The sequence below is a fragment of the Triturus cristatus genome, chromosome 8, assembly GCF_964204655.1.
Source record: "Triturus cristatus chromosome 8, aTriCri1.1, whole genome shotgun sequence".
NCBI classification, from domain to species: Eukaryota; Metazoa; Chordata; class Amphibia; order Caudata; family Salamandridae; genus Triturus; species Triturus cristatus.
In genome coordinates, this window is record NC_140591.1 from 204,196,243 (window position 1) to 204,222,643 (window position 26,401).

Consider the following 26,401-nt stretch of genomic DNA (forward strand, 5'->3'; position numbering starts at 1 on the left):
TATTCTTCTACTCACTCTACTTCCCAAATCTTAAACACTAATCTTCTCTTCCTAACGCTATGCTTTAACCTATTACACAGCTAACAAATACTATTCTAACATAGAACCACAACATATCACATACATACACTCAATAATAAATAGCTATAATACAATACCATTAGCAAAGCAAAAGGCTTTAACTTAAACAAAGGCGAGACCTATTGCATTTCCAACGCGTGTTCTACATGGGACCTAAAATTTCCATTATTTTTAAAAACAACTCCCAAGTACTTACATTCCTGGACACCTTCTAGTTCGCTATCAGCCTAACACCACATGAAAGCTTGCTTCTTACACCCCTTCTTAGAAAGCATTATTATTTTTATTTTTATTTTTTCTGTTTTAACAACGCTCACAGTTTCTAACAAATTATTGATTTGTCGCCGTAAAACTACTGGTGTCAAATCTAACAACACAATGTCGTCTGTATAAAGAAGATGAGGTAAAGCAACATCAGCTTGTTTTTGAGTGGGGAATGCCAGGACTGCTCACAGAGCCTCCAGATTATCTGATATGTAAATAGAAAACAACATTGGTGCCAGAATACAGCATTGTTTCAGTCCATTTTGTGTATAGATTTTCCGAGATAGTGCTCCATTACTTCCTAGCTCAACCGGAGTCCAGAATCCTTCGTGCACTCTAATAATATAGCCTTACCGGCTATTAAAGACCTGCTTCAGCGGGAGCGGGACTTTAATAGCCGGTTTAGCCCAGCTACGAAGGGCTATAAGGCTATTAGAACATTCTGCCACTAGAGGGCAGAATGTTCTTACAAATAAAACAAAGGCCTCTGCAGCCCGAGGGAATTAAAATCCCCTCGGGCTCCAGAGGCCTTTGTTAAAAAAACATTGGAATGTTGCTCTGCGGGCCATTACCGGCCTGTTGAAGCACGGAGCACTCCATTGTATTCAATGTTGTAATCATATTTAGTCACAAGGATGGTGACAGAGTGCACACCAATTCATTCGAGTTTCGAAATCATTCAAGTTTATCATTTTTTTCATTTTTAAGCGTGCTAGCCCGGAAACGTGGACTGCCCAGCCACGTAGCAGAAAGATCACTGAAGAAAGTGGAGCGGATTGCCCACCCCACACCGGACGCACAGCCTTCAAGTGTATGACAGAAATGCCAAATTATTCAAGTTCATCCCAAATGTTTATTTCTGGATAAATCATTCAATATCTTCTGTTATTCTTAATGCACATGTTGGACACACTATGTACAACTTTAAATCCTTAATGCTATAGACATGCCATAACGAGCCTTATTCTGTAGCATGGACAATTGCATAGGTACTCCTCGATTAGATAATTTGCATCACCCAATGCATTTCGTGCCTTCCTGGCACTTCGTCAGGGGTTCTCTACAATATTAAGAAACATGACTGTTAGGTTACAAATTACCCTTTGTTTATCAAATTGTGCAACTAAAAAACGGTGTGTCAAGTAAACCTGTGCATAACTTAATGCTCACCCCGTAATCAACGTTTTGCCCACTGGAATACATGATAATTGATGTCGATAGCTAAATGCCCCATCTTTCCCTTTACGCTCCCCTTCAACTAATCCCCGAAGTGCTCTTAACTTCAGTAATCCCAACACATTCTCCACTAAACTCCCTTGTTAATGCGGTAACCACCCTTCCACGAGCTCATACCTCGAGTGCGTTAATGCCTGTTTCCTCTCGTTTCAATACGTGTGCTAAATGTTACCCTCCCACCTGCATTTAATAACTTCCTGTGAGGTGTTCCTGCCTTCTCGTATTTTTCCAGAACGTCTCACTCCCACTGTGATCAAACTACAATACCCACAATGCACTGTTATTGTGCTTTGAGACAACTGATGTAAAATATAGATTTTACCACACGTGTTTAAACCTCATGCCATCAACACATATTTCTCCGCCACTAACAGGTAAGCTCTCCGTATTATGAGCATTCTGAATGCTCATAATACGGAGAGCTTACCTGTTAGTGGCGGAGAAATATGTGTTGATGGCATGAGGTTTAAACACGTGTGGTAAAATCTATATTTTACATCAGTTGTCTCAAAGCACAATAACAGTGCATTGTGGGTATTGTAGTTTGATCACAGTGGGAGTGAGACGTTCTGGAAAAATACGAGAAGGCGGGAACACCTCACAGGAAGTTATTAAATGCAGGTGGGAGGGTAACATTTAGCACACGTATTGAAACGAGAGGAAACAGGCATTAACGCACTCGAGGTATGAGCTCGTGGAAGGGTGGTTACCGCATTAACAAGGGAGTTTAGTGGAGAATGTGTTGGGATTACTGAAGTTAAGAGCACTTCGGGGATTAGTTGAAGGGGAGCGTAAAGGGAAAGATGGGGCATTTAGCTATCGACATCAATTATCATGTATTCCAGTGGGCAAAACGTTGATTACGGGGTGAGCATTAAGTTATGCACAGGTTTACTTGACACACCGTTTTTTAGTTGCACAATTTGATAAACAAAGGGTAATTTGTAACCTAACAGTCATGTTTCTTAATATTGTAGAGAACCCCTGACGAAGTGCCAGGAAGGCACGAAATGCATTGGGTGATGCAAATTATCTAATCGAGGAGTACCTATGCAATTGTCCATGCTACAGAATAAGGCTCGTTATGGCATGTCTATAGCATTAAGGATTTAAAGTTGTACATAGTGTGTCCAACATGTGCATTAAGAATAACAGAAGATATTGAATGATTTATCCAGAAATAAACATTTGGGATGAACTTGAATAATTTGGCATTTCTGTCATACACTTGAAGGCTGTGCGTCCGGTGTGGGGTGGGCAATCCGCTCCACTTTCTTCAGTGATCTTTCTGCTACGTGGCTGGGCAGTCCACGTTTCCGGGCTAGCACGCTTAAAAATGAAAAAAATGATAAACTTGAATGATTTCGAAACTCGAATGAATTGGTGTGCACTCTGTCACCATCCTTGTGACTTATTATTGTTCTGTCCACCCGACGAGGAGCACCCATGGATTATGGAATATCTATCAATGAAATGTGTTTTGCTACATGCTGGACTATGTTTACATCCTTCTCGGAAAATGATTAGCACGAACTACGTTTTTGGAACAATACAGCAGATAAAATCCGGCTGGACTCATGGTTAACTTTTGTTATCACATGTTTATCTTTTTATAAGCAACATCGATTACGTGTTGAGGTTTGGAGTGATTAACGTTTAAAGGTGTCATCTGTGGGAGGGCGGGGAATTTCATGTTCAAGTTTAAATGTCACACAGAATGCTCATAATACGGAGAGCTTACCTGTTAGTGGCGGAGAAATATGTGTTGATGGCATGAGGTTTAAACACGTGTGGTAAAATCTATGTTTTACATCAGTTGTCTCAAAGCACAATAACAGTGCATTGTGGGTATTGTAGTTTGATCACAGTGGGAGTGAGACGTTCTGGAAAAATACGAGAAGGCGGGAACACCTCACAGGAAGTTATTAAATGCAGGTGGGAGGGTAACATTTAGCACACGTATTGAAACGAGAGGAAACAGGCATTAACGCACTCGAGGTATGAGCTCGTGGAAGGGTGGTTACCGCATTAACAAGGGAGTTTAGTGGAGAATGTGTTGGGATTACTGAAGTTAAGAGCACTTCGGGGATTAGTTGAAGGGGAGCGTAAAGGGAAAGATGGGGCATTTAGCTATCGACATCAATTATCATGTATTCCAGTAGGCAAAACGTTGATTACGGGGTGAGCATTAAGTTATGCACAGGTTTACTTGACACACCGTTTTTTAGTTGCACAATTTGATAAACAAAGGGTAATTTGTAACCTAACAGTCATGTTTCTTAATATTGTAGAGAACCCCTGACGAAGTGCCAGGAAGGCACGAAATGCATTGGGTGATGCAAATTATCTAATCGAGGAGTACCTATGCAATTGTCCATGCTACAGAATAAGGCTCGTTATGGCATGTCTATAGCATTAAGGATTTAAATTTGTACATAGTGTGTCCAACATGTGCATTAAGAATACCAGAAGATATTGAATGATTTATCCAGAAATAAACATTTGGGATGAACTTGAATAATTTGGCATTTCTGTCATACACTTGAAGGCTGTGCGTCCGGTGTGGTGTGGGCAATCCGCTCCACTTTCTTCAGTGATCTTTCTGCTCCGTGTCTGGGCAGTCCACGTTTCCGGGCTAGCACGCTTAAAAATGAAAAAAATGATAAACTTGAATGATTTCGAAACTCGAATGAATTGGTGTGCACTCTGTCACCATCCTTGTGACTTATTATTGTTCTGTCCACCCGACGAGGAGCACCCATGGATTATGGAATATCTATCAATGAAATGTGTTTTGCTACATGCTGGACTATGTTTACATCCTTCTCGGAAAATTATTAGCACGAACTACGTTTTTGGAACAATACAGCAGATAAAATCCGGCTGGACTCATGGTTAACTTTTGTTATCACATGTTTATCTTTTTATAAGCAACATCGATTACGTGTTGAGGTTTGGAGTGATTAACGTTTAAAGGTGTCATCTGTGGGAGGGCGGGGAATTTCATGTTCAAGTTTAAATGTCACACAGAATGCTCATAATACGGAGAGCTTACCTGTTAGTGGCGGAGAAATATGTGTTGATGGCATGAGGTTTAAACACGTGTGGTAAAATCTATGTTTTACATCAGTTGTCTCAAAGCACAATAACAGTGCATTGTGGGTATTGTAGTTTGATCACAGTGGGAGTGAGACGTTCTGGAAAAATACGAGAAGGCGGGAACACCTCACAGGAAGTTATTAAATGCAGGTGGGAGGGTAACATTTAGCACACGTATTGAAACGAGAGGAAACAGGCATTAACGCACTCGAGGTATGAGCTCGTGGAAGGGTGGTTACCGCATTAACAAGGGAGTTTAGTGGAGAATGTGTTGGGATTACTGAAGTTAAGAGCACTTCGGGGATTAGTTGAAGGGGAGCGTAAAGGGAAAGATGGGGCATTTAGCTATCGACATCAATTATCATGTATTCCAGTGGGCAAAACGTTGATTACGGGGTGAGCATTAAGTTATGCACAGGTTTACTTGACACACCGTTTTTTAGTTGCACAATTTGATAAACAAAGGGTAATTTGTAACCTAACAGTCATGTTTCTTAATATTGTAGAGAACCCCTGACGAAGTGCCAGGAAGGCACGAAATGCATTGGGTGATGCAAATTATCTAATCGAGGAGTACCTATGCAATTGTCCATGCTACAGAATAAGGCTCGTTATGGCATGTCTATAGCATTAAGGATTTAAAGTTGTACATAGTGTGTCCAACATGTGCATTAAGAATAACAGAAGATATTGAATGATTTATCCAGAAATAAACATTTGGGATGAACTTGAATAATTTGGCATTTCTGTCATACACTTGAAGGCTGTGCGTCCGGTGTGGGGTGGGCAATCCGCTCCACTTTCTTCAGTGATCTTTCTGCTACGTGGCTGGGCAGTCCACGTTTCCGGGCTAGCACGCTTAAAAATGAAAAAAATGATAAACTTGAATGATTTCGAAACTCGAATGAATTGGTGTGCACTCTGTCACCATCCTTGTGACTTATTATTGTTCTGTCCACCCGACGAGGAGCACCCATGGATTATGGAATATCTATCAATGAAATGTGTTTTGCTACATGCTGGACTATGTTTACATCCTTCTTGGAAAATGATTAGCACGAACTACGTTTTTGGAACAATACAGCAGATAAAATCCGGCTGGACTCATGGTTAACTTTTGTTATCACATGTTTATCTTTTTATAAGCAACATCGATTACGTGTTGAGGTTTGGAGTGATTAACGTTTAAAGGTGTCATCTGTGGGAGGGCGGGGAATTTCATGTTCAAGTTTAAATGTCACACAGAATGCTCATAATACGGAGAGCTTACCTGTTAGTGGCGGAGAAATATGTGTTGATGGCATGAGGTTTAAACACGTGTGGTAAAATCTATGTTTTACATCAGTTGTCTCAAAGCACAATAACAGTGCATTGTGGGTATTGTAGTTTGATCACAGTGGGAGTGAGACGTTATGGAAAAATACGAGAAGGCGGGAACACCTCACAGGAAGTTATTAAATGCAGGTGGGAGGGTAACATTTAGCACACGTATTGAAACGAGAGGAAACAGGCATTAACGCACTCGAGGTATGAGCTCGTGGAAGGGTGGTTACCGCATTAACAAGGGAGTTTAGTGGAGAATGTGTTGGGATTACTGAAGTTAAGAGCACTTCGGGGATTAGTTGAAGGGGAGCGTAAAGGGAAAGATGGGGCATTTAGCTATCGACATCAATTATCATGTATTCCAGTAGGCAAAACGTTGATTACGGGGTGAGCATTAAGTTATGCACAGGTTTACTTGACACACCGTTTTTTAGTTGCACAATTTGATAAACAAAGGGTAATTTGTAACCTAACAGTCATGTTTCTTAATTTTGTAGAGAACCCCTGACGAAGTGCCAGGAAGGCACGAAATGCATTGGGTGATGCAAATTATCTAATCGAGGAGTACCTATGCAATTGTCCATGCTACAGAATAAGGCTCGTTATGGCATGTCTATAGCATTAAGGATTTAAAGTTGTACATAGTGTGTCCAACATGTGCATTAAGAATAACAGAAGATATTGAATGATTTATCCAGAAATAAACATTTGGGATGAACTTGAATAATTTGGCATTTCTGTCATACACTTGAAGGCTGTGCGTCCGGTGTGGGGTGGGCAATCCGCTCCACTTTCTTCAGTGATCTTTCTGCTACGTGGCTGGGCAGTCCACGTTTCCGGGCTAGCACGCTTAAAAATGAAAAAAATGATAAACTTGAATGATTTCGAAACTCGAATGAATTGGTGTGCACTCTGTCACCATCCTTGTGACTTATTATTGTTCTGTCCACCCGACGAGGAGCACCCATGGATTATGGAATATCTATCAATGAAATGTGTTTTGCTACATGCTGGACTATGTTTACATCCTTCTTGGAAAATGATTAGCACGAACTACGTTTTTGGAACAATACAGCAGATAAAATCCGGCTGGACTCATGGTTAACTTTTGTTATCACATGTTTATCTTTTTATAAGCAACATCGATTACGTGTTGAGGTTTGGAGTGATTAACGTTTAAAGGTGTCATCTGTGGGAGGGCGGGGAATTTCATGTTCAAGTTTAAATGTCACACAGAATGCTCATAATACGGAGAGCTTACCTGTTAGTGGCGGAGAAATATGTGTTGATGGCATGAGGTTTAAACACGTGTGGTAAAATCTATGTTTTACATCAGTTGTCTCAAAGCACAATAACAGTGCATTGTGGGTATTGTAGTTTGATCACAGTGGGAGTGAGACGTTCTGGAAAAATACGAGAAGGCGGGAACACCTCACAGGAAGTTATTAAATGCAGGTGGGAGGGTAACATTTAGCACACGTATTGAAACGAGAGGAAACAGGCATTAACGCACTCGAGGTATGAGCTCGTGGAAGGGTGGTTACCGCATTAACAAGGGAGTTTAGTGGAGAATGTGTTGGGATTACTGAAGTTAAGAGCACTTCGGGGATTAGTTGAAGGGGAGCGTAAAGGGAAAGATGGGGCATTTAGCTATCGACATCAATTATCATGTATTCCAGTAGGCAAAACGTTGATTACGGGGTGAGCATTAAGTTATGCACAGGTTTACTTGACACACCGTTTTTTAGTTGCACAATTTGATAAACAAAGGGTAATTTGTAACCTAACAGTCATGTTTCTTAATATTGTAGAGAACCCCTGACGAAGTGCCAGGAAGGCACGAAATGCATTGGGTGATGCAAATTATCTAATCGAGGAGTACCTATGCAATTGTCCATGCTACAGAATAAGGCTCGTTATGGCATGTCTATAGCATTAAGGATTTAAATTTGTACATAGTGTGTCCAACATGTGCATTAAGAATACCAGAAGATATTGAATGATTTATCCAGAAATAAACATTTGGGATGAACTTGAATAATTTGGCATTTCTGTCATACACTTGAAGGCTGTGCGTCCGGTGTGGTGTGGGCAATCCGCTCCACTTTCTTCAGTGATCTTTCTGCTCCGTGTCTGGGCAGTCCACGTTTCCGGGCTAGCACGCTTAAAAATGAAAAAAATGATAAACTTGAATGATTTCGAAACTCGAATGAATTGGTGTGCACTCTGTCACCATCCTTGTGACTTATTATTGTTCTGTCCACCCGACGAGGAGCACCCATGGATTATGGAATATCTATCAATGAAATGTGTTTTGCTACATGCTGGACTATGTTTACATCCTTCTCGGAAAATTATTAGCACGAACTACGTTTTTGGAACAATACAGCAGATAAAATCCGGCTGGACTCATGGTTAACTTTTGTTATCACATGTTTATCTTTTTATAAGCAACATCGATTACGTGTTGAGGTTTGGAGTGATTAACGTTTAAAGGTGTCATCTGTGGGAGGGCGGGGAATTTCATGTTCAAGTTTAAATGTCACACAGAATGCTCATAATACGGAGAGCTTACCTGTTAGTGGCGGAGAAATATGTGTTGATGGCATGAGGTTTAAACACGTGTGGTAAAATCTATGTTTTACATCAGTTGTCTCAAAGCACAATAACAGTGCATTGTGGGTATTGTAGTTTGATCACAGTGGGAGTGAGACGTTCTGGAAAAATACGAGAAGGCGGGAACACCTCACAGGAAGTTATTAAATGCAGGTGGGAGGGTAACATTTAGCACACGTATTGAAACGAGAGGAAACAGGCATTAACGCACTCGAGGTATGAGCTCGTGGAAGGGTGGTTACCGCATTAACAAGGGAGTTTAGTGGAGAATGTGTTGGGATTACTGAAGTTAAGAGCACTTCGGGGATTAGTTGAAGGGGAGCGTAAAGGGAAAGATGGGGCATTTAGCTATCGACATCAATTATCATGTATTCCAGTGGGCAAAACGTTGATTACGGGGTGAGCATTAAGTTATGCACAGGTTTACTTGACACACCGTTTTTTAGTTGCACAATTTGATAAACAAAGGGTAATTTGTAACCTAACAGTCATGTTTCTTAATATTGTAGAGAACCCCTGACGAAGTGCCAGGAAGGCACGAAATGCATTGGGTGATGCAAATTATCTAATCGAGGAGTACCTATGCAATTGTCCATGCTACAGAATAAGGCTCGTTATGGCATGTCTATAGCATTAAGGATTTAAAGTTGTACATAGTGTGTCCAACATGTGCATTAAGAATAACAGAAGATATTGAATGATTTATCCAGAAATAAACATTTGGGATGAACTTGAATAATTTGGCATTTCTGTCATACACTTGAAGGCTGTGCGTCCGGTGTGGGGTGGGCAATCCGCTCCACTTTCTTCAGTGATCTTTCTGCTACGTGGCTGGGCAGTCCACGTTTCCGGGCTAGCACGCTTAAAAATGAAAAAAATGATAAACTTGAATGATTTCGAAACTCGAATGAATTGGTGTGCACTCTGTCACCATCCTTGTGACTTATTATTGTTCTGTCCACCCGACGAGGAGCACCCATGGATTATGGAATATCTATCAATGAAATGTGTTTTGCTACATGCTGGACTATGTTTACATCCTTCTTGGAAAATGATTAGCACGAACTACGTTTTTGGAACAATACAGCAGATAAAATCCGGCTGGACTCATGGTTAACTTTTGTTATCACATGTTTATCTTTTTATAAGCAACATCGATTACGTGTTGAGGTTTGGAGTGATTAACGTTTAAAGGTGTCATCTGTGGGAGGGCGGGGAATTTCATGTTCAAGTTTAAATGTCACACAGAATGCTCATAATACGGAGAGCTTACCTGTTAGTGGCGGAGAAATATGTGTTGATGGCATGAGGTTTAAACACGTGTGGTAAAATCTATGTTTTACATCAGTTGTCTCAAAGCACAATAACAGTGCATTGTGGGTATTGTAGTTTGATCACAGTGGGAGTGAGACGTTCTGGAAAAATACGAGAAGGCGGGAACACCTCACAGGAAGTTATTAAATGCAGGTGGGAGGGTAACATTTAGCACACGTATTGAAACGAGAGGAAACAGGCATTAACGCACTCGAGGTATGAGCTCGTGGAAGGGTGGTTACCGCATTAACAAGGGAGTTTAGTGGAGAATGTGTTGGGATTACTGAAGTTAAGAGCACTTCGGGGATTAGTTGAAGGGGAGCGTAAAGGGAAAGATGGGGCATTTAGCTATCGACATCAATTATCATGTATTCCAGTGGGCAAAACGTTGATTACGGGGTGAGCATTAAGTTATGCACAGGTTTACTTGACACACCGTTTTTTAGTTGCACAATTTGATAAACAAAGGGTAATTTGTAACCTAACAGTCATGTTTCTTAATATTGTAGAGAACCCCTGACGAAGTGCCAGGAAGGCACGAAATGCATTGGGTGATGCAAATTATCTAATCGAGGAGTACCTATGCAATTGTCCATGCTACAGAATAAGGCTCGTTATGGCATGTCTATAGCATTAAGGATTTAAAGTTGTACATAGTGTGTCCAACATGTGCATTAAGAATAACAGAAGATATTGAATGATTTATCCAGAAATAAACATTTGGGATGAACTTGAATAATTTGGCATTTCTGTCATACACTTGAAGGCTGTGCGTCCGGTGTGGGGTGGGCAATCCGCTCCACTTTCTTCAGTGATCTTTCTGCTACGTGGCTGGGCAGTCCACGTTTCCGGGCTAGCACGCTTAAAAATGAAAAAAATGATAAACTTGAATGATTTCGAAACTCGAATGAATTGGTGTGCACTCTGTCACCATCCTTGTGACTTATTATTGTTCTGTCCACCCGACGAGGAGCACCCATGGATTATGGAATATCTATCAATGAAATGTGTTTTGCTACATGCTGGACTATGTTTACATCCTTCTTGGAAAATGATTAGCACGAACTACGTTTTTGGAACAATACAGCAGATAAAATCCGGCTGGACTCATGGTTAACTTTTGTTATCACATGTTTATCTTTTTATAAGCAACATCGATTACGTGTTGAGGTTTGGAGTGATTAACGTTTAAAGGTGTCATCTGTGGGAGGGCGGGGAATTTCATGTTCAAGTTTAAATGTCACACAGAATGCTCATAATACGGAGAGCTTACCTGTTAGTGGCGGAGAAATATGTGTTGATGGCATGAGGTTTAAACACGTGTGGTAAAATCTATGTTTTACATCAGTTGTCTCAAAGCACAATAACAGTGCATTGTGGGTATTGTAGTTTGATCACAGTGGGAGTGAGACGTTATGGAAAAATACGAGAAGGCGGGAACACCTCACAGGAAGTTATTAAATGCAGGTGGGAGGGTAACATTTAGCACACGTATTGAAACGAGAGGAAACAGGCATTAACGCACTCGAGGTATGAGCTCGTGGAAGGGTGGTTACCGCATTAACAAGGGAGTTTAGTGGAGAATGTGTTGGGATTACTGAAGTTAAGAGCACTTCGGGGATTAGTTGAAGGGGAGCGTAAAGAGAAAGATGGGGCATTTAGCTATCGACATCAATTATCATGTATTCCAGTGGGCAAAACGTTGATTACGGGGTGAGCATTAAGTTATGCACAGGTTTACTTGACACACCGTTTTTTAGTTGCACAATTTGATAAACAAAGGGTAATTTGTAACCTAACAGTCATGTTTCTTAATATTGTAGAGAACCCCTGACGAAGTGCCAGGAAGGCACGAAATGCATTGGGTGATGCAAATTATCTAATCGAGGAGTACCTATGCAATTGTCCATGCTACAGAATAAGGCTCGTTATGGCATGTCTATAGCATTAAGGATTTAAAGTTGTACATAGTGTGTCCAACATGTGCATTAAGAATAACAGAAGATATTGAATGATTTATCCAGAAATAAACATTTGGGATGAACTTGAATAATTTGGCATTTCTGTCATACACTTGAAGGCTGTGCGTCCGGTGTGGGGTGGGCAATCCGCTCCACTTTCTTCAGTGATCTTTCTGCTACGTGGCTGGGCAGTCCACGTTTCCGGGCTAGCACGCTTAAAAATGAAAAAAATGATAAACTTGAATGATTTCGAAACTCGAATGAATTGGTGTGCACTCTGTCACCATCCTTGTGACTTATTATTGTTCTGTCCACCCGACGAGGAGCACCCATGGATTATGGAATATCTATCAATGAAATGTGTTTTGCTACATGCTGGACTATGTTTACATCCTTCTTGGAAAATGATTAGCACGAACTACGTTTTTGGAACAATACAGCAGATAAAATCCGGCTGGACTCATGGTTAACTTTTGTTATCACATGTTTATCTTTTTATAAGCAACATCGATTACGTGTTGAGGTTTGGAGTGATTAACGTTTAAAGGTGTCATCTGTGGGAGGGCGGGGAATTTCATGTTCAAGTTTAAATGTCACACAGAATGCTCATAATACGGAGAGCTTACCTGTTAGTGGCGGAGAAATATGTGTTGATGGCATGAGGTTTAAACACGTGTGGTAAAATCTATGTTTTACATCAGTTGTCTCAAAGCACAATAACAGTGCATTGTGGGTATTGTAGTTTGATCACAGTGGGAGTGAGACGTTCTGGAAAAATACGAGAAGGCGGGAACACCTCACAGGAAGTTATTAAATGCAGGTGGGAGGGTAACATTTAGCACACGTATTGAAACGAGAGGAAACAGGCATTAACGCACTCGAGGTATGAGCTCGTGGAAGGGTGGTTACCGCATTAACAAGGGAGTTTAGTGGAGAATGTGTTGGGATTACTGAAGTTAAGAGCACTTCGGGGATTAGTTGAAGGGGAGCGTAAAGGGAAAGATGGGGCATTTAGCTATCGACATCAATTATCATGTATTCCAGTAGGCAAAACGTTGATTACGGGGTGAGCATTAAGTTATGCACAGGTTTACTTGACACACCGTTTTTTAGTTGCACAATTTGATAAACAAAGGGTAATTTGTAACCTAACAGTCATGTTTCTTAATTTTGTAGAGAACCCCTGACGAAGTGCCAGGAAGGCACGAAATGCATTGGGTGATGCAAATTATCTAATCGAGGAGTACCTATGCAATTGTCCATGCTACAGAATAAGGCTCGTTATGGCATGTCTATAGCATTAAGGATTTAAAGTTGTACATAGTGTGTCCAACATGTGCATTAAGAATAACAGAAGATATTGAATGATTTATCCAGAAATAAACATTTGGGATGAACTTGAATAATTTGGCATTTCTGTCATACACTTGAAGGCTGTGCGTCCGGTGTGGTGTGGGCAATCCGCTCCACTTTCTTCAGTGATCTTTCTGCTACGTGGCTGGGCAGTCCACGTTTCCGGGCTAGCACGCTTAAAAATGAAAAAAATGATAAACTTGAATGATTTCGAAACTCGAATGAATTGGTGTGCACTCTGTCACCATCCTTGTGACTTATTATTGTTCTGTCCACCCGACGAGGAGCACCCATGGATTATGGAATATCTATCAATGAAATGTGTTTTGCTACATGCTGGACTATGTTTACATCCTTCTCGGAAAATGATTAGCACGAACTACGTTTTTGGAACAATACAGCAGATAAAATCCGGCTGGACTCATGGTTAACTTTTGTTATCACATGTTTATCTTTTTATAAGCAACATCGATTACGTGTTGAGGTTTGGAGTGATTAACGTTTAAAGGTGTCATCTGTGGGAGGGCGGGGAATTTCATGTTCAAGTTTAAATGTCACACAGAATGCTCATAATACGGAGAGCTTACCTGTTAGTGGCGGAGAAATATGTGTTGATGGCATGAGGTTTAAACACGTGTGGTAAAATCTATGTTTTACATCAGTTGTCTCAAAGCACAATAACAGTGCATTGTGGGTATTGTAGTTTGATCACAGTGGGAGTGAGACGTTCTGGAAAAATACGAGAAGGCGGGAACACCTCACAGGAAGTTATTAAATGCAGGTGGGAGGGTAACATTTAGCACACGTATTGAAACGAGAGGAAACAGGCATTAACGCACTCGAGGTATGAGCTCGTGGAAGGGTGGCTACCGCATTAACAAGGGAGTTTAGTGGAGAATGTGTTGGGATTACTGAAGTTAAGAGCACTTCGGGGATTAGTTGAAGGGGAGCGTAAAGGGAAAGATGGGGCATTTAGCTATCGACATCAATTATCATGTATTCCAGTGGGCAAAACGTTGATTACGGGGTGAGCATTAAGTTATGCACAGGTTTACTTGACACACCGTTTTTTAGTTGCACAATTTGATAAACAAAGGGTAATTTGTAACCTAACAGTCATGTTTCTTAATATTGTAGAGAACCCCTGACGAAGTGCCAGGAAGGCACGAAATGCATTGGGTGATGCAAATTATCTAATCGAGGAGTACCTATGCAATTGTCCATGCTACAGAATAAGGCTCGTTATGGCATGTCTATAGCATTAAGGATTTAAAGTTGTACATAGTGTGTCCAACATGTGCATTAAGAATAACAGAAGATATTGAATGATTTATCCAGAAATAAACATTTGGGATGAACTTGAATAATTTGGCATTTCTGTCATATACTTGAAGGCTGTGCGTCCGGTGTGGGGTGGGCAATCCGCTCCACTTTCTTCAGTGATCTTTCTGCTACGTGGCTGGGCAGTCCACGTTTCCGGGCTAGCACGCTTAAAAATGAAAAAAATGATAAACTTGAATGATTTCGAAACTCGAATGAATTGGTGTGCACTCTGTCACCATCCTTGTGACTTATTATTGTTCTGTCCACCCGACGAGGAGCACCCATGGATTATGGAATATCTATCAATGAAATGTGTTTTGCTACATGCTGGACTATGTTTACATCCTTCTTGGAAAATGATTAGCACGAACTACGTTTTTGGAACAATACAGCAGATAAAATCCGGCTGGACTCATGGTTAACTTTTGTTATCACATGTTTATCTTTTTATAAGCAACATCGATTACGTGTTGAGGTTTGGAGTGATTAACGTTTAAAGGTGTCATCTGTGGGAGGGCGGGGAATTTCATGTTCAAGTTTAAATGTCACACAGAATGCTCATAATACGGAGAGCTTACCTGTTAGTGGCGGAGAAATATGTGTTGATGGCATGAGGTTTAAACACGTGTGGTAAAATCTATGTTTTACATCAGTTGTCTCAAAGCACAATAACAGTGCATTGTGGGTATTGTAGTTTGATCACAGTGGGAGTGAGACGTTCTGGAAAAATACGAGAAGGCGGGAACACCTCACAGGAAGTTATTAAATGCAGGTGGGAGGGTAACATTTAGCACACGTATTGAAACGAGAGGAAACAGGCATTAACGCACTCGAGGTATGAGCTCGTGGGAGGGTGGTTACCGCATTAACAAGGGAGTTTAGTGGAGAATGTGTTGGGATTACTGAAGTTAAGAGCACTTCGGGGATTAGTTGAAGGGGAGCGTAAAGGGAAAGATGGGGCATTTAGCTATCGACATCAATTATCATGTATTCCAGTGGGCAAAACGTTGATTACGGGGTGAGCATTAAGTTATGCACAGGTTTACTTGACACACCGTTTTTTAGTTGCACAATTTGATAAACAAAGGGTAATTTGTAACCTAACAGTCATGTTTCTTAATATTGTAGAGAACCCCTGACGAAGTGCCAGGAAGGCACGAAATGCATTGGGTGATGCAAATTATCTAATCGAGGAGTACCTATGCAATTGTCCATGCTACAGAATAAGGCTCGTTATGGCATGTCTATAGCATTAAGGATTTAAAGTTGTACATAGTGTGTCCAATATGTGCATTAAGAATAACAGAAGATATTGAATGATTTATCCAGAAATAAACATTTGGGATGAACTTGAATAATTTGGCATTTCTGTCATACACTTGAAGGCTGTGCGTCCGGTGTGGGGTGGGCAATCCGCTCCACTTTCTTCAGTAATCATATTTAGTAAATCTGGTGGTATGTTCTTATTTGACAGTTTATTTCCATAGATTGGCTCTATTTTTTGTTTTGGCCACCACAAACAAAGGGCGGTGGGGTGGATGGAAGGAGTGCGTGGGGGAGGGGATCGCATGTGGATGGTCCTAGTGAAAATATATATATATTTCTTTTAAAAAGAACTAACCTGAAGCTTCCGGCAGCCTCCCATCTCTCGTAGTGCCTCCTTTCCTCTTCCTGATCCCAGCAGCCCCTGGGACAGACTCCATCCAATCCCGTGCTGATCTCCTGCTATGAGAGCAGTGCGGGGATTAGCCTGTGTTGGCTGAAAAAACGCCCCGCTCAAATTAGGTAGTCTGTGTGGTTTCTCCAGTCCGGCTGTTCAATGTAGCCAGGCTCGTGAAACCTAAGTGAGCATGTGTGTTTTGCCAGCCTGAGATGGCTGGTCAAACACATTTGCGCACTTAGGGAGTGCACATAGCACTCCTCCTCCCCCTTCCATGCCTTGGCCCTACTCCTCCTTGCAATGCTGGCTCAGAGGCGGCAAATGAAAAATAAAACTATGCTATAACATCGTTTTTTTTTTCATTTGCTGGCTCTGACCCAGGCAGTGGGGCGATGCTCCTCCGCCATTATGGAGGAGCTGCCACTGTCGAAAACTGCTGTTAGGTATTAAAAAAGGAGGGTTAGGCCTAGCAAAAAGTTTATTTTGCAAGGTTTCAATGGCAGTTTAAAATTGCACACCCAGGCTGTGGTGGCTGGGTTGGAGACATGTTTTAAAGTGCTACAGTGGTGGGTGACACAAGGAGTGCTGCAGCTCATGGGTAGCGTTTAGTTTACGGTCTCTTGGTATATGTACTACCACATACTTGGGACTTATAAGTAAAACGTATTCCCATCAGGGTTGTACCAAGTTTACCGTGTATGCTGAAAACAAGCTTGATTGTAGGAGCAGCAGCAGAAGGTAATAACGTAGGTCATTATGGTTAAGCAAAACCATTGCAATGTGTGGTGATCATAGAAAAGGCACACTGTCAAACATATTTTTAGTGGTGCTGTTGGGTTTCATGTATTTTTTTATATTTGTTTTCTTTGTGCTGCTGAAAGACATTTTAAAAAAAATACAGGATTGTATTGTTTTTTAACACAGAATAGATTTGAAACTGCTGGCACCTTCTTTGCTGTTGTAGCTGCAGATGATTACCAGTGCAACTTCCAGAATGTTGCTACCTCTTGACTGTTGGAGTTCAAACCCTGTCTTTTATTTACTGTAGTCTCTTTGACCTACCTTCCACATTAGAAGGCAGGCCGTCCCACCTTAAACTCCTGTTTGCTCTCCTCTCTATTAAAATCCAGGTTCCATGTTTCTGTACCGTAGGAGTGGCCCATCCTTCTGTGTTCCTACACTATCTTTGTAGAACAGTGGAGCTCTTAAACTTCATTTCTAGTCATCTCCTCTTCAGGAAACATGTTTAATGTTGATTGGTCTGCTTCCTGAGTCCTAATGTGTGGTGTTATGCGTTATTGGTGCATTGATGTAAAAGCACTCTGTAATATGACAGGCAGGCATGCTTTAAAAAACGTTATGCCAGTTGTCTAATGGGGAGGGGTGCAAATGTGTATGTTTGGTTATCAACTGTTAGTTAAAGTATTTGGAAATTCAGCATAAAAACTCCAAAACAAGTGGGCGGCTGTGAAAATGTCATTGGAAAAGATACGAGATTATCATAGAAGAGTCAGAATGTTAACACCACAAAAACAAACGTATTAAATCCCTTACAAATGACTTTTATCAACGGGGAAGTGCTCTAGGAATGTAAAGTTAACCTGCTGCACAAAGATTATTTATGTTAGAGTTATTGTTGTGCACAATAGGAAACATTTCTACTGAGGATCCTAGATGGTTTATTAGTGTTCTGTAATTGTGTGAAATGTGCTGTATGATAATGTTTTTATACCTTTCCAGATCACCATGAAGGGCTTGTACTGTCAGCAGAATCCAGTGGGAGAGGAAATCGCATTTGTTTTTCAGGAAAGGGTGAGTTTCATGCAGCTGAAAACTTGGAAAGGCAATGTTTTTTTGTAGTACATTGGTTCAAACTTGCAAATGAACTCTTGCCATTTCACTAAAATCTATCTTAAAACCAATTACTCTGCATTTGAAACAAGCTTTGGATTCGATTCACAAAGTTGTTTGCACACCTCCCTGGAAACTACAACTCCAAATTCACAAAACATGGATTTGCACTCATAATTGAATTTACTCGTATGTAAAATTATGTCAGGAGGATGTAATTTTAGAAGTGAGCAAACTTCCCTATGGTGGCTTTTAGTGGGCATCCCATGGTGTGCCCATCTGCATGAGGCGGCAGCCATCAAGAAACTTCCAAGTTTGTGAGCAGTAACACTATTTCTATATGTTTTTTTCATGCCCTGAAAATAATTGTAGATTTACTCTGTCAGGAGTAAAGTTATTTACACAGTGCATAAGAGAGGCAACACCCCTCTACTTGCCAAGAGTTTAGGGGAGGGGTTTTCCACAGGGAGCAAATAGTTTCCCCATGTAGAAACCAAATGAAAAATCATCTGTGTTGACGCAGTGATGCATCATATTTCCACTTGCAGAACTATACTTTTGTTGTATTTCTTTATTGGTAGATATGTATGTGTGTGAGTACTTCAAGAAATGCGATGGCTACAGGACACTGGGAGAAATCCTAAAAACCTATCCTGAAGACTCCAAATTTTAACGAATTTCTAACTTCTTTTCGAGGGGTATGCAAACTTGCAGAGTGTTTTTTTTCCTGCATATTCCATAATGTCTTGTCAAATCTTTGATAAATTCATGAAGTTCACCAGGTTTTATCTTTAGAGCCAGCAACTCTATTTTGTTCTGTCCAATCATCCTCCCCTTTTTTTGCGTCTGTTTGTTATTGTTTTTCGGTCACCGGTTGCTGATATTATTTTCTTTCTTTTGTGCTAAATATATTTTTGTAATAGTTTTTTTGTGTTTTAATAGTTATGGTACGTTTTTTCATATTTTTCTTTCTTTTTTTGTGTTCACCATCTTCACATCTAAAGTTTATGCAGGAAAGGCGGTGTCAGCAAATAGATCAAAATGACTTCAGCCATTCTTTCATTGCATGCTAGTGGCAGGCCTCAGACAAGCGGTAGATCTCAGGCAAGTGGTTTGGATCATAAAGCTTATGTGCATGGGAATACTTAATAATATAGGGATTGCACACTTCCAGCGCCAGATAGCACATGGCTGGGCAGACCTTATTGCTTATGAGTATGAAATCAAGCGGCAGGTAAGGGTACTGGCACCAAGGCATAATGGCAAGTCATGTTTATTTTTTACTAAATTATTATTATTTTATTTAAGTTCTTGACTGCAGTTGTTGGTAGAGTATGATGTTGTGAAACCATGTGCTTCACACTGTTGCATTTTTATACAAACCTTTGCCACATGGACAATTTCTGCATTGGGGAAGCTTAAAAACAGAAATTACAATAAGAGGCAGTAAAATGGGGCTGCCTGAGATCTCCGGGTTTTTCTCTTCCACTGAAGGAGCTTTCTGGCAGCCCCAGCTTTGGTGCCGATTAGGATCCTGGAAAAATTTTCCTCGTACGACTCATATCCGGTCTTTTTACCGTACGAATCGTACAAGTGCCGTACAAACTGCCAAGTACGATTCGCATGGGAAAAACTCCATACGAGTCGCATTGGGAATAATTCCCCACACGTCCTCGGGTCGGAAAATGTGTCCGACACTTCCTCGGACGATTTACCGTACAAACGTGAAAAGTGAAGTCCGACCGCGCAAGTACGATCCATCCCGTGCGTCCGATGTCACAACCGTATGGAAAAAACACCGTCCGCACCGAACTCCCATTGCAACCATGGAGACATGTGCCCACATACGCGCCTAACCACCCCCCAGCCCCCGTATGTACGCGCCTAACCACCCCCCCAGCCCCCGTGAGTACGCGCCGAACCCCCCGTGTATGTACACCCGTGTACGTTCGAGTCGTACCCCCACCCGTGTATGTACACCCGTGTACGCGCCGAACCTCCGTGTATGTACACCCGTGTACGCGCCGAACCCCCGTGTATGTACACCCGTGTACGTTCGAGTCGTACCCCCACCCGTGTATGTACACCCGTGTACGTGCCAAACCCCCCGTGTATGTACACCCGTGTACGCGCCGAACCCCCGTGTATGTACACCCGTGTACGTTCGAGTCGTACCCCCACCCATGTATGTACTCCCGTGTACGCGCCGAACCCCCGTGTATGTACACCCGTGTACGTGTCGAACCCCCCGTGTATGTACACCCGTGTACGTTCGAGTCGTACCCCCACCCGTGTATGTACACCCGTGTACGCGCCAAACCCCCCGTGTATGTACACCCGTGTACGTGTCGAACCCCCCGTGTATGTACACCCGTGTACGTTCGAGTCGTACCCCCACCCGTGTATGTACACCCGTGTACGCGCCGAACCCCCCGTGTATGTACACCCGTGTACGTGTCGAACCCCCCGTGTATGTACACCCGTGTGTCGAACTCCCCCGTGTATTTACACCCGTGTACGTTCGAGTCGTACCCCCACCCGTGTATGTACGGTGCGTACCCCCAGCGCATACACGGGTGGGGGTACGAGTCGAACGTACACGGGTGTACATACACGGGGGGTTCGACACGTACACAGGTGTACATACACGGGGGGTTCGGCACGTACACGGTTGTACATACACGGGGGTTCGGCACGTACACGGGTGTACATACACGGGGGGGTTCGGCACGTACACGGGTGTACATACACGGGGGGTTCGACACGTACACGGGTGTACATACACCGGGGGGGTTCGGCACGTACACGGGTGTACATACACGGGGGTTCGACACATACACGGGTGTACATACACGGGGGGGTTCGACACGTACATGGGTGTACATACACAGGGGGTTCGGCGCGTACACAGGTGTACATACACGGGGGGTTTGGCACGTACACAGGTGTACATACACGGGGGTTCGGCACGTACACGGGTGTACATACACGGGGGTTCGGCACGTACACGGGTGTACATACACGGGGTTGTTCGACACGTACACGGGTGTACATACACGGGGGGTTCGGCGCGTACACGGGTGTACATACACGGGGGGGGTTCGGCACATACACGGGTGTACATACACGGGGGGGTTCGACACGTACACGGGTGTACATACACGGGGGGTTCGGCGCGTACTCACGGGGGCTGGGGGGGGGTACGGCGCGTACCGGGCCCCCTATTCTGGTCGTTTCGCGGCGTACTTCGCTTCTCCGGCACTTTTTGGGTGCCGTGAAAATATTGCCATCCGGACTGCTGTCGGTTCGAAACGTACTTCCTGGGTCGTGAAACGCTGCCTGACAGCGTCCCGACGTCACGTCGGAGCATTCCCGGATCACATTCGTATGTATATTTTCGTCGGACGGTGTTTTTTACGAATCGTACGGAAATGGTGTTTCCGTGCGAATCGTACTTCCATGTTTGTATAGTTTTACAACCGGGTACGAGTCGGACGGAGAAAACGCTCCGACCGACGGTTCGTACCCGGTTTTTCCAGGATCGTAATCGGCACCTTAATGTCTCCCTGCGGGTCACAGCATCAAAACATCTACTTTTTTCATTCCCTGATGTTGTAATACCCAGGGGGTGGACTGGAGTGGGACCACTTTCTGCAACAGGGAAATGCGTAGTATGCGGCTGGTCGTGAACTCCAGTAACATTTGTGTTTCACTGCTGCTAAATACAACCCTTAGTGTGGTAGCAGGGAAAACAGTTCCATGCAGCCCGATAGCCCGCCTCAGAATTTCAGTCTACAGAGCATGGGTTGGGTCATGGCTTTAAATGGGATGAAAAAGTGGGGGATATCTAAAAGGATGTGGCCTATGTAATTAGGGGCGTGGCTTAACACATAAATGATATTTCTGCGATTCCCATAGTATGCCACGCAACAGGTATTACTGAGGCCTGTGGGAAGCGGTAGTGGTCTTCAGAGTGTCTCAATCAATCCCGTTATGATGACTCTATTTTAGATATGTGCACCCGTTTTTCTCTCTACATCTCGTCCATCTGCATATCTTACACATCATCTCTTTCCTCTTCAGCACCCTCTTTCAGTCTATTATTAATGCACTTTCTCGCATCTCCTTCACTTCACCACCCTCAAACACACAAAGCACTTATTTCTTTTACTTTCGCCATATCAATATTTTGACATCTGTGTTCCTCCGTCACACGTTTGCACAGAATCACAATTGCAAATGGAATACGTGACCACTGCTCTGTGCGTTCTGCAGAGAGGCCAAAGATTGGAAGAAAATGTATTCTTAAGTTTTTTACTCACTGAGAGACACAATGAGAAACGTGCACTGCAGAGCGCTCAACTATGTTTAATCGTGGCCAGTTATCAACACCTGGGGCCATATTATAGAAGTACCCTGGGGGCACAACGAGCGTTTGCACCCTTTTGCGCGCCGCCGGGGAACTTTGGTATTACAGAAGGGGCCGGAGGTGTTGGTGTGTCCCCTTCTGTAATACTGGAAGTGCTGACGCACATACAGCTCCAGCGCTTCCAAGGGTGTTCCCTCATTTGCATGGGGGCGTGGCCCCAGGCAAATGATGGAATCCCTTTCCTCTGCGCCAGTGCTGTATTATAGACACGGCTGCAGAGGCAAAGAAGCTCTCAGGAAGCGCACTGAAAGGTGGCACAATGTCAGAGCGGCCCCTTGATTGCACCACTCAGAATGATGTATTTGTAGTTAGCCACTCTACAATTGAAGAAAGGATGCATTCTATGTGCTTCTGGCCCATTGGAAGATTTTCTCTACCTTCTGCATGGCAGGAAATATTGCAGTTGCCATCTTGTAGAAGCTTTTTTAGGAATTCTAAAATTAACTTTTAGATTCCCGCTTGAACGAGAAGAGCATCTTACAGAATTCTGTTCAAGGGGTTGGTTCATTATGATCACCTTACTTAAATGCACATCTTCTAAATGTGCCACTATGCTTTTCAACTGCACTGCTCGTCCTAAAAAGGAGTTAGAGCCAGGATGTTCTCAAGCTACAGAAAGTGTGTCCAAACTGCCCAGCACCTATGGGCCCTTTGGTGATGAAGCAATGTGATGGATTGATATTCACAATAGACTCTGTCACCCCCATAGACAACAGTTTGAATCCTCAGTATTTTGAGCACATATTCTGAAGAACCAGATTAGTAATGGCGACCATATCAATGTGCAAACTAAGATGTAGGAGAAGGTAACAAGTTATCGATTAGTGGAACTCCTTTCAGACGATAGCGGTTTATATGATCACCAAATGTCGCATGATTATGATAATCACCGATTTGTTGCAAGTGATTACCATGAAACCTGTAGCTCAGTGATTTTGATGTTACTGATAAAGAACATATTCAATTGTTTCCCAATATTACAAATCTCCTGGAGCTCTCTAATGTTCTCTATGGTAGAAAGCCTACCACCCTAGGTGTATCCTGCTTATCCTCATGCTTTAGGTGTTGTATCCTAGTTAAACAGATTCACTGGGCTACATGTTATGGTGTAGGCTAATTGTTCCAAAGTCTTTCACCTGCATTGTCTCGGAGGCAATAAATAAAATGTTCATTACTCCTCACTCAGGTTCATATACTTCTTTACTTGACTGTGACGGTTTATTAACCCGAGATAAGCTGGTGACTCTGATACAAAGGACAAGTGCTGGAGAGTTGGCTGCAGGGCATGGCTTTTGACCAGACTCTGTGCCCAACTCTAAATTCAAGGTTTCATAAATCTGGTGGTGGATTTGTGAGTTCTGAGACCCCAGGAGTGTCTGTGGGACATAGGGAGGGTCTGGGATTTGCGAATTCCGCAGTAAAAATATATTTTACTATTTATTATTTTGATTCCAAGGGGTTTCTTTCGGCTTCCCACATAGGTCCAGGTGGGCTCACCATCCCCCAATGCCTTTTTCTGAGTATTATTATTACCAATGCTGTGCTCCATGCATTGTATTTGTTAATGGCCTTGACTGATTTTTTTATGAAGGCCATCTAATGAGAGTGTGAGAGATTTGCAAGTTCACAGTTTGATTCAACAATGGATGATAGGAGAAAATTCCCCCTCGTCCAATGCCGTTTCTTTTTTTTTTTTAACCAGATTTGCATATCGTCTGTGTATTTGTGACTCCATGACGGATCTGTGAAATAGTAGTTCATCGATGAAATAATGGTCCTGATAGCTCTATCTTTATACCCTTTCAAGCCTATCCAAAGTATTTTTAAACATTGATTTCTCAAAACCTACTGAACAGATTTACACCAAACTAAGCCAAAGCAAGGCACTTGCTTGAGTAAAGTTCTATTTTCGTGGAAACAGGGCAGGGAATTCCTATCGACTTAATGGCCAGGGCTTATTGTTTAGAGTCAAGGACAGTATGCCTTCATGTTTATATTGTATGCTGAACAAGTAGAGCAAATCCCCTGCAACACAAATTCTTAGATTGCCGATTTCCTGTGCCATAGTATGGTGTAAGTATGGTGTAGGAAAAGATGGTTGTCTTCCACTGCTACAGCAATTTTTTCTTGTAATTTTTCTCCACTGTATAAATATGCAAAAAAGTGCGTTCGAGGCATGTGGGCTGCTGAATTCATATCTGTGCATAGATCGCCGCCTAGTGTTGGGTCCGGATGATTGCACGTTGTTGTCCTGGAAGAGTCTTTGAAGTATCCTGGGATAGGTGACTCCTCCCCTGGACTACAGTGCGCATGGGCATCCTCTCCATCCTCAGATTGTTTTTTTCCGCCATTGGGTTCGGATGTGCTTATCTTGACTCAAGTTAGGAAAAACTTTTTCTAGGCCAAAAGGCCTTTAGTTCGCGTCGGTACTGTTCCCGATCGGTATCGATAGTATCTTGTTAGTTTACTAACTTCCAGAACCAACTTTTTCGCTTCCTACCCGACCATCGACCAGTCATCGACGATGGAATCGAGGACACCATTCAAGCGGTGTCCGGTATGTAATGCGAAATATCCCCACATCGACGTCCATCCGGTGTGCAACAAATGCCTTTCACCGGATCACGACGAATCTACATGTATGGCCTGTGCCCGATCCAAGAAGACTCTCCGGAATCGACGAGCAGCGAGACTCGAAGTGCAGCAAGCAGCACCGGCCCCGGCCGACATCTTCAGCGCTGAGACCGAAGATGTCGAAGACGTGGAGAACCTACCCTCCAGCCCCGTTTCCGAACACGACTCCGGCTCGGAAGACGTTGAAGAAAGCCTCTTTCGCAGAGACGAAGACGACACCGAGGTAGGAGACTACAATGAGGCCTTAGGGGCCGAAGAGAGTAGCTCCGATGACGAGCAAGGCCTACCCGTACAGACTGAGGACATCCCAGTGCGCCAGTCTATGGCTCCGGTCGAGGGATCGCCTTCGGGCCTTACCCAAGACCTATCCCGCAGTTCTTCGGCCCCGCACTCTGGCCCGGCCTCGGACATTCAGCGGCAGCCATTAATACCCAAACCGGCTGGTTTCCCTTCTTCGAAACCGAAACCGAAAGCTGTATTGGTTCAACCGAAACCGAAACCGAAAGTAACGCTGGTCGGATCGAGGCCCACCACACCTTCGACGCCAGCAAAACCCATCGGCACCGAGCGCACCAAACGAGACTTCGGTGCCGAGCTTGCAACGGCCGACGTCGGCGTCGACATACGGAAGAAGACCTTCGGTGCCACCAAACCTACTCGGCTCCCGGCACCGACGCAATCGACTCCGACCCCAAAGGTCAAACTGCCTGCTGCGTCTCACACCGCTTCGACAGCACCACCAAAGGCACACTCATCGAAGACGTCGACGGCCATTACCGCCCCTCGACTCGATGACTCACCGGCGCCGAAAAAGTCCACGCCCGCTTCTACGGAACCGGTCGGCGCAAAGAAATCGATGGCGCTCCAGGTGCGGCCCGTTGCTGCGCACGGCACCAAACACAAAACAGTCCTCCAGGACACATCGGGCTCCGAGCCAATAAAAGCTCCAACAGCCTCTTCGGCACCGGCCAACATTACTTTTGGCCTGCCGCCATCCACGGCCCCGAAAATGTTCCAAATCAGGACACGGGTCACCCACACCACGATCACGCCTGCCGAATGTTCTCCTGCGGAGACGTCTCCGTCACATATCATCGACGCCGACACCGGCAGGATGCTGCTCCACAAAAGGAGAATAACTTCAGAGCCAGCTTTGGACTCCTTCCGGATCCCACTTAAAAGAAAGCTGCCAGTGGTTTCGGAACCGGTTCTTTACGAACCTCTCCATTCCCCCTACCAGGATCCACTGTCCTTCTC

General features: G+C 43.3%; 1 protein-coding gene across 2 annotated transcripts in view; it reads left to right on the forward strand.

Annotated features, from left to right (window-relative positions):
* The window catches only part of CRYZL1 (crystallin zeta like 1), a 266,504-nt gene that overhangs the window by 27,280 nt on the left and 212,823 nt on the right, over positions 1-26,401 (forward strand). For both annotated transcript variants that reach the window (XM_085621362.1, XM_085621363.1), the window contains exon 2: positions 17,971-18,042. In XM_085621362.1, coding sequence (XP_085477488.1) covers positions 17,977-18,042 — 66 coding nt within the window. In that variant the 5' untranslated portion in view covers positions 17,971-17,976. The remainder of the gene's footprint in view (positions 1-17,970; positions 18,043-26,401) is intronic.